Source organism: Zea mays, chromosome 5 (assembly GCF_902167145.1).
Source record: "Zea mays cultivar B73 chromosome 5, Zm-B73-REFERENCE-NAM-5.0, whole genome shotgun sequence".
NCBI lineage: Eukaryota > Viridiplantae > Streptophyta > Magnoliopsida > Poales > Poaceae > Zea > Zea mays.
This window is the reverse complement of record NC_050100.1, coordinates 83,097,324-83,106,978: the sequence shown is the minus strand read 5'-3', so window position 1 is coordinate 83,106,978 and position 9,655 is coordinate 83,097,324. Positions and strand designations below refer to the sequence as shown.

Sequence of the window (9,655 nt, the reverse complement as noted above, 5' to 3'; positions counted from 1 at the left end):
CTCCCGCGACGGACTCCTCACACACCATAATCCCTCCGCCGAGCTCACTCTTCGCGGCTGGCCGCTCCCTTACCCCCGCGACGACTAGTTCTTGGTTTCTCTCATCGGTTGATGGCGAGGAGGACAAAGGGGGTACTCGGCTTTATGGCGAAGATCATGGTCGAGTTGACCGATCCTCAACCCGGGTCCCCGGAGAGCTCGACGAAGTAGTTATGGTCAGTTATGTTAGGAGTGTATCAGCTCACAAGGTGGGTCCCCAGAACCGGCCAGATTCGCATGGCTATTCTGCGGCGTGCGCACGACGGGGAGGAAAATCTGCGCAGGGTTGTTGCGATGGAGGTGAAGGCTCTAACAGAGTGGTCCCATGCGGCAGTGGTTGCACACGCGAGCGGATGAGGAGGAGGCCGAAGAGGTGGGACCCACGGACTAGCGATTGCCCAAGCCGGTACACGTGATTAGGGATGAAAACGGTCGATAAACACTAAAACCATTACCATTTTCATATTTTTTTTATCGGAAATGAAATCGAAAACGGTAACTCCGAAAACGGAAACGATATCTGTATTTCGGAAACTTCGGAAACGAAAGTTCGGTACGGAAAATACACCGGTAACGATCGAAATCTAAAATACGATCGGTAAACATATAACATAACAAGCTCACGATACAACAAAGACCAAAAGTTCACAATTTACAAAGATCAAAAGTTCAACCTTTTTGTGCTCTAATTATGTTAAAAAACTTCAACTCAAACAGCTCGACTTTAAAAACAAATACAATATATATAGAGACACACATACATATATATGCAAATATACTATATATACATATATAAATATTATATATATTATATATAAATTATATATATATTATATATATAAATTATATATATATATATAGATTGTATATTAGGAGCCTTGGGCTTCCAATAACTAAAGGAAGCCCAGGCCAGACAGTGCAATCCGGTCGAACCGGATTAGGTCCAGACGTCTATAAAAGAAAATCCGTAGTGCTAGGGTTCAGTTTTACACGCCCCATCTCGATTCATTAGCGACGGCGGTTGCTCTATAGCGCGCGTGGCGGTGGACCCCCGGCAGGTGGCTGCGGTGGCCGCGGCTCCCCGACCTCGACATGCGGTGGCGGCGGTTCCCAGGCCGCCGGCGGCGGCCCTCGATCCAGAGGGCGAGCGACGGCAGTGCCCTTGTGCGGTGGCGGCGGTTCCCAGGCCGGTGGCCGCAACTCCATTACCTCGACGCGCGGTGGCGGAGGTTCCTCGATCCGGAGTAGTGGCGGCGGTTCCCCGATCCAGAGGGCGAGCTACAGCGGGGCTCTTGTGCGGGCAAGCGGCGTCCCCGAAGCACCGAGGAGGCGGCACTTCCAAGGCCGGTGAGCAAGTGACGCCCGTCGACGTGCGAGCGACGGCGACGCATGAGTCGCGATGTTCGAGCGAGCGACGTCACGGAAGGCGCGAGATGCGCGCAGATCGCTGCGTGACATCCTCCGATCCGGCGCAATTTTCTTTTCGATTATTGTGTTTTATGCCTACCACATGTATTATTTACGCTAAAAATTGTACGATTTTATGCTTGAACACAGAGTTCGTATATCAGTTTATTGCATGCACATTCGAAAGGCAATTCCTTGATTTATGTTGTTCGTAATTTGCGCGCATGCAATGGAAACTCCCACGATTTTGCCATAATTTTTGGATCTGTATAAAAATAGAAACCGCATGCATGCGGCTGCCATGTTTTTCAGGTCTGTCATAAAAATAGGATCGTAATAACAACCTACGAAAGCTATCAACCTCTAATTGACTCGGTATTTACGCTTATAATTGAGGGATTTTATGCTTAAAACTTAAGGGTTTTACGCTCCACCCGAAGATGCGTCCACCAGTGAACAACATACCAGATTTTTTACGCAGTGTAAGGAATTGCATAAATACCTACACTGTGTAGTATAATTTGTTTCAGTATACATCATAAACTAGTTATAATGCGTTTAGCTGCATGGCTGTTGGAGGGATCCTATATTTATGAAGGAAATAAAACATTAAATGCGATTTTTTGTTTGTATGCATGCAATTCATTTCCTTTCATTGCATATTCTTTCTATCATAAATTCGTGTGCATGCAGCTGGTAGCAGATTTTTACGCAGTATACCGAATTGCATAATTATCTACACAGTGTAGCATATTTAGTATCAGTATATATCATAAAATGGTCATTACGAGTTTTAGTTGCATGTCTGTTGCAGGGATCCTAAATTTATGGATGAAATAAAACATTTAAAATAGAAACCGCCACACATATCTTTCCTAAATTTATGCGCATGCAAGGGAACGTGTTTGACTCATGCATGCATTTTGCCATAATTTTTGGATCTGTATAAAAATAGAAACTGCATGCATGCGGCTGCCATATTTTTCGAATCTGCCATAAAAATAGGATCGTAATAACAACCTACCAGAGTTATCAACCTCTCACATTGGTTAGGTATTTACGCTTATAATTGAGAGATTTTATGCTTAAAACTTAAGGTTTTTACGCTACAACCTGGAGATGCGTCCACCAGTGAACAACATGCTAGATTTTTTTACACAGTGTACCGAATTGCATAAATACCTACACCTTGTAGTATAATTAGTATAAGTATAAATCATAAACTAGTTCTAATGTGTTTAGGTGCATGGTTGTTGGAGAGATACTATATTTATGAAGCAAATTAAACATTAAATACGATTTTTTGTTTCTATACATGCAATTCATTTCCTTTCATTGCATATTCTTTCCATCATAAATTTGTCTGCATGTAGCTGGTAGCAGATTTTTACGCAGTATACCGAATTGCATAATTATCTACACAGTGTAGCATATTTAGTCTCAGTATGTATCATAAAATGGTTCTTACGTGTCTAGCTGCATGACTGTTACAGCGATCCTAAATTTATGGAGAAAATAAAGCATTTAAAAATAGAAACCGCCACACATTTTTTCCTAAATTTACGCGCATGCATTGGATCGTGTTTGACTCATGCATGCATTCCTTTTTTTGCGCTAACAGACGTGGGGCAGGTGGCGCACCAGACAGGCTGGTTGAACGCGCTGGATTGAACCAGTTTGTAGGAATGGTCGACCTGGGCTTCCTTTAACTATTGGAAGCTCATGGCTCCCGTTATACCTACTATATATATATATATATATATATATATATATATATATATATATATATATATATATATATATATATATATATATATATATACACGCACGCACGTGGCCACCAGGTAATGTGACGAGGCCCTGCTCCGGCCGTCTAAACGCATCACGCACGCACGGTAAGCGTACGTCCACCTTGCAGCCCATTAGCGCACCTTGCAGCCCATTAGCGCGATGTAGCAGAGCGGCAGTAGCGAGCGTTGTGTCAGCTTAGTCCCACCTCACTTAGTAAACTGCACGGTGCACAAATTCTTCTATATAAATACATATCCTACCGCAGTCAATTACCAAAGTTCTGAGCGGGCAGGAGACCGACGGCTTGGGCCAGAGTGAAAATGTGAGTTTTGGCCCGCTTATCTTGTTTTTAATTTTAAATTTTGGAAAATTCCGAATTATATATTCGGTAAATTCCGGTTAAATTCGGTAACCGGAGGAAACGGTCGACAAAATGCCAAACCAGTTTCGATACCGATTCCGATATAAAATTCCGACAACCAATTTCGTTTTCGAAAATATCGTTACCGCTGAATTCGGTCGGATAAAAATCGAAAACGGTTTTCGGAAAACCGAAAAATTTCGAAATCGTTTTCATCCCTACACGTGATTGTGGAGATGTCTGGTTGTGGGCCCAATCGTCAACGACGTGTGGTGCTGGGTTGCGGGATGGGCTAGATGGCCGCCGAGCTGGGCCAAGTCAGGGAAAATGGCCCAGGCGGTATGGTGAGTATTTTCTCTTTTCTCTTTTCTCTTTTTTGTTTCCCATTTCCATTTATAAATTTTAGATTCAATTCTGAGTTTGGGTTTCAAATTCTAATTTAAATTCAAACAATTCCAAATGCTCATTCAAAACTCCAATATGATGCAAAGTATATTTATTCATTTATTCATTATTCCTATTTCTCTAACCAAACCTGCTTCGACACATATAGACTAAATAGAGAATGAATCATACAACTAAATAATTAAGGATCCCTTCTCATATTATTTATTAAGTAAAATTAGTAATAGCTTATTTCAAGCTTTAAATGTTTATTATCATGAGATCTTCATGAGGCAACACTTTCATATAATTCTCTAGACAATGGTTCAAAGCCTAAGACTTAATGTACAATTATATATATATATATATATCTTGTATTTCCTTCTCTTTTTTTATTTCCCCTTTCCCTTTTCAAATTCTATTTTTTCAAACTTAAACTTGTCTCGTAATTTTGAGTACAAAGGCGAAGAGGCAAGGACTTCGTCATGAGGTGCATATTTCTATATTTATTTATTTTGTTATTTGGATAGCTTTCTTAATTTTAATTGAACATTCAAAAGCATGAGAAATCAAAAAAAGTTTCGAGAATCCCTAAAGCACAATCTTAAATTTATTTATTTATTTATATCATTATTTTTCTTCTTATACCAATTTTAGGCTTTACAATGCATTCTTTTTAGTTGATGGTTTTGAGGTGTTACAGGATTCTCGTCCCCACTTAAATTATAATCATGACATACTTTCTTTATTATTAATACAAAACATTGTCACTTATACACATTGTCAGATATAAAAATCATTATGTGTACAATAAAATAAATACATTTGTACAACGAGTGATCTCTTCACAAGTTAATTATTTATTTTTATCATTATATATTACATGAAAACATTATCATATTTAAGTTTGATGGGTCCCAGTGGGGAACGGAGATGATGAATGCTTCCCCATCCCCGTCCCCGTTTACCCGTCGGGGGGAGGATTTTCCTTGTTTACATTCCCGTGGGGGAGAACCTTCCCCATCCCCTACTGGAGGAATTCCCCACGGAAAATCGAGGATCGAGACCCCATTGCCATCGTTGTTGGACGCTCTGGGCCTGTTGTACAGCCCACCGCTGAAGGAAGGACACAGCCTTTGGCCGTGGTGGCCGACCTGGTGCTGTGCGTGGCTCATGGAGAGAGGTCAGGATGGGTTTAGGGTTTATGGTTAAAAAAGGTCTGAAATCAAAAAGTTGAATTTTGAGGGGCAAAATCACAGTTGCACTTCCATCCAGGGACATAAACACATTTGCCCCAAAACTTTATCATGTGGTGGTTTTCGGCGCCGGTGATGGCCTCTTGTTCGCTATGCCTGTTTCGCTCGCCACTGCCAAGAAGAGAAGCGGGATGGCTAGTTGGAGATGTCCATCGGGCCGGACACAGACAGTTTTGTGGCGGTGCGAGGACAACCAATGACTATCAACCATGCGAGCCGACTCCAACGGTCAGATGGAGCATCAGAAAGTCTGGTGCCCCCCCTCGGGCAGTCCGGTGCCCGTTTGAAAAGGAAAGTGACCAATCAGTGATCCTCCGACCGTTGTATTGTGCACTGCCCGGTGCATTACCGGACAATCATGTACACCCATAGACAGGGAAGGATGGGAGCTTCCAAATAAAGCTCCAATGGCTCCTAGGTCCCTTGGGGCTATAAAAGGACCCTCGGACGCCATGGAGCAGTACCCAAGCATCACAAGAGCATACTACAACTTCGAGACTCCGCGGCCGCGCTTTCGATTTGTTAGAGATAAATTTTAGCGCATTTTGAGCTTTGATTCTGTCGTTTTGATTCATGCGTTCTTTTCTCTGCTTGGGTGTGTGGTGTTGCTGCAATTGTGCTCTTGTGTGCGTTTCTACCCCTCTCCTTACTCCAGATTTGATTGTATCAATTGTTTAAGGCGTAAGAAACTCCAATTTGTGGAGATTCCTCACAACTGGGATATTGATATAAGGAAGACAACCGTGACACTCAAGTTTGATCTTTGGAACACTTGAGAGAGGTTTGAGTGCAACCATTAACTGAAACATGTCACCACAATGTGGAGTAGGCATTGGCCGAACCATGGTAAAAATCATCGTGTCTTTTGTTCATTTTTATTGCTATTACTGTCTTCTTGAGTTCTCATATTCAATTGTAATATTGTTCCTAGGTTTAATACACATCCTAAAGGAGCAATCAAGTAAAAAATTATCTTCTTTCATCTCTTGCCATCTTAACTTAGTTTTAGTTTTCACTAACACATTTTATAAACCAAGTTTGTGTTTTTTAAGCTAGTTTAGTAGGATCACCTATTTACATCCTCCAGGTGCTCCCATCTTCGTATGTTCTATTTCACACTATTTCTGTCATCTAACAGATGCAAGGATATACTTGTTTTTTGTTTTTTTAAAGATTCAAAATAAAAAAGTCATTTTGAGAGGCAAAATCACATAAACACAATTGCCCCAAAACTTTATCATGCGGCGGTTCCGGCCACTGCCCAGAAGAGAAGAGGGGTGGCGAGTTGGAGATGGTCCACTGGGCCGGACGCAGACAGTTTCGTGGCTTTTGTAAATGGACCATGGCCCAATAGGAATGAACGGAGGCCTGGTCCGCTTTAGAACCAAAAACCCTAATCGCCGTGACCATTTTGGGGCGCACATATAAGCCACCGCCGCCTCGCATCTCCTCCTCCGCCCCACGCAGCTGAGGCGTTGATCCTCACCGGCGTCGCCATCGTAATCGCCTTGGACAGCGGCACCAGAACCTCTGCCTCCGCAGGTGAGTTCGCCTCCAAACGCATCTCCTTTTCCGCTTCTCGATCCGTTAGGGTTTTAACCGGAGGCTGAGGTTGTTCTACCAGCTATATCGATCTGCCCTTGTAAGGCTGAAGCTTCAGATGTTTAACAATTGGAGCAACTATTCAACAGAATTATGGAAAGCAAGTCCTACTGTATTAGCAATAGTTTTATCATCACCTGTAGTAGAAAGACCCTTGATTGTTTGGTTTGCTTGCCTGCTTTCAATATAATTTTTATTCGATCTTGTTGCCTTGTACCTGATTATTTACATGATTACTTGTCTTTTTTGTGTTACAGTAGCTGTTTTTATTTAATCTTGTTGCCATGTACCTAGTTATTTACATAATCTTATGTTTTCTTTCGTCACTTGCAGGGTGCTTGCTGGTATCATTACAATCTGGTAGTTTTAGTGGTTGGGCTTGACTTCCTACTATTCAGAAACACAGTACCGAGAAGTCTTTAGGTGGGGTCAAAGATGGTGTCGCTGAAGTTGCAAAAGCGCCTTGCCGCGAGCTACCTCAAGTGTGGGAAAGGCAAGGTGTGGCTTGACCCAAATGAAGTTAGTGAGATCTCCATGGCAAACTCCCGTAAGTATTATCCACTGCTTGGTTCTGCCTGGTTCGTAATATGTTTGACTTCTGCTCTGATTTTTGCTATTCTTGTTTGGGTCTGTGTTCAGCTGTGATCTTGACATCATATGAGCTGTGGCGATCTGTTTGTAGTGTTCTTGGTCCATTTTTCTGCTGTTGAGCTTTATAGCCGTCAAAATGGGTAGCACAGTTCACTTTATGGGCATGGTCAAAGGTGGATACTTTATGTAGTTTGAATATGTTGGATCAAACATTATTCTTACCGCCATGGTTTTTAAAGCGGTAAGGCGGTCCAAGGCGTTGGACCACCGCTACGCCTAGGCGGCGCCTAGGCGTTAGACCACCGTCCGGACGCCTAGGCGACGCCTTAAGAACAGAGCTTACCGCCACCATGTTATAGTGTTATTTACCTGCCACCACCCTTGAAGACACTATTGGCTGTAGCTGCTCTAGTTCGTTACGCGTGTACCCGTGCAGTCTCTAATTTGTATATGTTAATAGTTAACCTGATGCAGTTGTAGTTCTCTTGAAATAACAATTCCAGTTTATGATTGTTTTTATGTATTGTTTATGCATATGTGATTGTAGATTTTGGCTAAGGCTGGTATTGCCTGTGATCAAATTGTGAATAGACTGGAAGAGGAAGCAATACCATTGCCTAGCTTGACATAATTGTAACATTTAATGCTCCTATTATTGGTCACTGTTAATTTTTCATTGATTATTATCTGGCTGTCTCTTGCTAAATATTTGCACTGCTTAGCCAACTCTGATTTTGTCATGTTGTTTCTCAAATCTCAATTTATCATACTGACCATGATGGGATAGTACTCAAGTCTTTTACATTCCTGGGATTTTGCTGTGCTTTGCCATGAGTTTATATTTTACATTAACATAGTGCATTAGAGTTTTGAAATTGTAGGCAAGTAGAGTTGTTTCTATGTTATTCTGCTTTAACTTTTAAAGGAACATAAAGGGGTCTATGTTTTTGCAATACTTACAGGCCAGAATATCCGGAAGTTGGTTAAGGATGGGTTTATCATCAAGAAGCCTCATAAGATCCACTCTAGATCCCGTGCAAGAAGGGCACATGACGCCAAGCAAAAGGGACGCCACTCAGGATATGGTATGCTGCTGCAACTCATTTATGTCACAGTTCTGAAGGGTGAGTAAGCTCGTGGTAATCCGATGCCTGTATAGGTAAGCGTAGGGGTACCAGGGAGGCTAGGCTACCCACCAAGGTTCTGTGGATGAGGAGGATGCGTGTGCTGAGGCGCCTTCTCCGCAAGTATCGTGAGGCCAAGAAGATTGACAAGCACATGTATCATGACATGTACATGAAGGTCAAAGGTAACGCCTTCAAGAACAAGAGGGTGCTTATGGAGAGTATCCACAAGTCCAAGGCTGAGAAGGCCAGAGAGAAGACACTTTCTGACCAGTTTGAGGCCAAGCGCGCCAAGAGCAAGGCGAGCCGTGAGAGGAAGATCGCTAGGAGGGAGGAGAGGTTGGCCCAGGTATGATAATGTTATGTTGATCCATACCTTGCAATTCGTTTAGAATCTTGTTTAAATGTATGCTTTGTCGTATAGGGTCCACGAGAAATAACACCACCTGTCTCATCCACAGCTCCAGCTACTGGGTAAGCGCCTTGGAGCTCTTTGTTTCGTTTCCTTGGATTTTATCATGTTTTTTTGTTGATGTGTTTCTCTTTGTTTGGCCGATGTCACAGGGCACCGAAGAAAGCAAAGAAGTGAAGTATTGAAATAAAGCTGTAGCTTTCTAGTCCAGTACTGCACTTTCTTTTATAAGCTCTAGTCAAATTTTGGAGCGCCTGAACTGTTTTGCTGTTATATAACTTAGTGTATTGATAAATTCGACTATCACATCTGGATTATTCTGCTGGATAATGTCCGTGTCTTTGATGTTTGTGTTAAATTCCTATTCTGGATGAGCACCTGGCCCTAACTTTACTCCCTCCCTGGTTTCCTTTATGAGAGGAGAGACTCATTTGGTTAGGCTCTGGAACTCATGACGACTGTAGTCGCTTTTGGGCACGCCATCCTCTGTTTTTTTTGGGTCGTATAAATCCAAAAAACATATATTCCGAATGCACTATGCATTTCGTTGGACAAGTCCTAAGGGACAATTGTTTGGAACAGTACCTCAAAGCCCTGAGCCCTCGGACTACTATCACTTGTGTTGGCAACTTCCCTATAAATATCATCACATCTCTGGTACAAATGTCGAAATTACTCCACACATAGG

The 9,655-nt window shown here is 42.3% G+C and overlaps 1 protein-coding gene across 2 annotated transcripts; it reads left to right on the top strand.

Moving 5' to 3' along the window:
• The first annotated feature begins 6,595 nt into the window (after positions 1-6,595).
• On the top strand, positions 6,596-9,341 carry LOC542284 (60S ribosomal protein L19-3). Of its 2 annotated transcripts, none has more exons than XM_035958855.1 (6): positions 6,596-6,780; positions 7,174-7,387; positions 8,367-8,516; positions 8,591-8,904; positions 8,980-9,029; positions 9,120-9,341. In XM_035958855.1, exons 2-6 carry the CDS (start codon positions 7,276-7,278, stop codon positions 9,142-9,144), a joined length of 651 nt encoding a protein of 216 aa, XP_035814748.1. In that variant the 5' UTR covers positions 6,596-6,780; positions 7,174-7,275; the 3' UTR covers positions 9,145-9,341. The 2 variants fall into 2 exon arrangements, with proteins under 2 accessions (XP_035814748.1, NP_001306703.1); NM_001319774.1 differs by having other exon boundaries at positions 6,658-6,780; positions 8,394-8,516; positions 9,120-9,295.
• The last annotated feature ends 314 nt before the right edge of the window (positions 9,342-9,655 follow it).

What these genes read in the sequence shown, in the direction of transcription:
- LOC542284 (XM_035958855.1), top strand. Translation starts at nt 7,276, where the DNA reads ATGGTGTCGCTGAAGTTGCAAAAGCGCCTTGCCGCGAGCTACCTCAAG. An exon ending in GGGACGCCACTCAGGATATG is followed by an intron (nt 8,517 to 8,590) that starts GTATGCTGCTGC and finishes ATGCCTGTATAG; the next exon opens with GTAAGCGTAGGGGTACCAGG. An exon ending in TCCACAGCTCCAGCTACTGG is followed by an intron (nt 9,030 to 9,119) that starts GTAAGCGCCTTG and finishes CCGATGTCACAG; the next exon opens with GGCACCGAAGAAAGCAAAGA.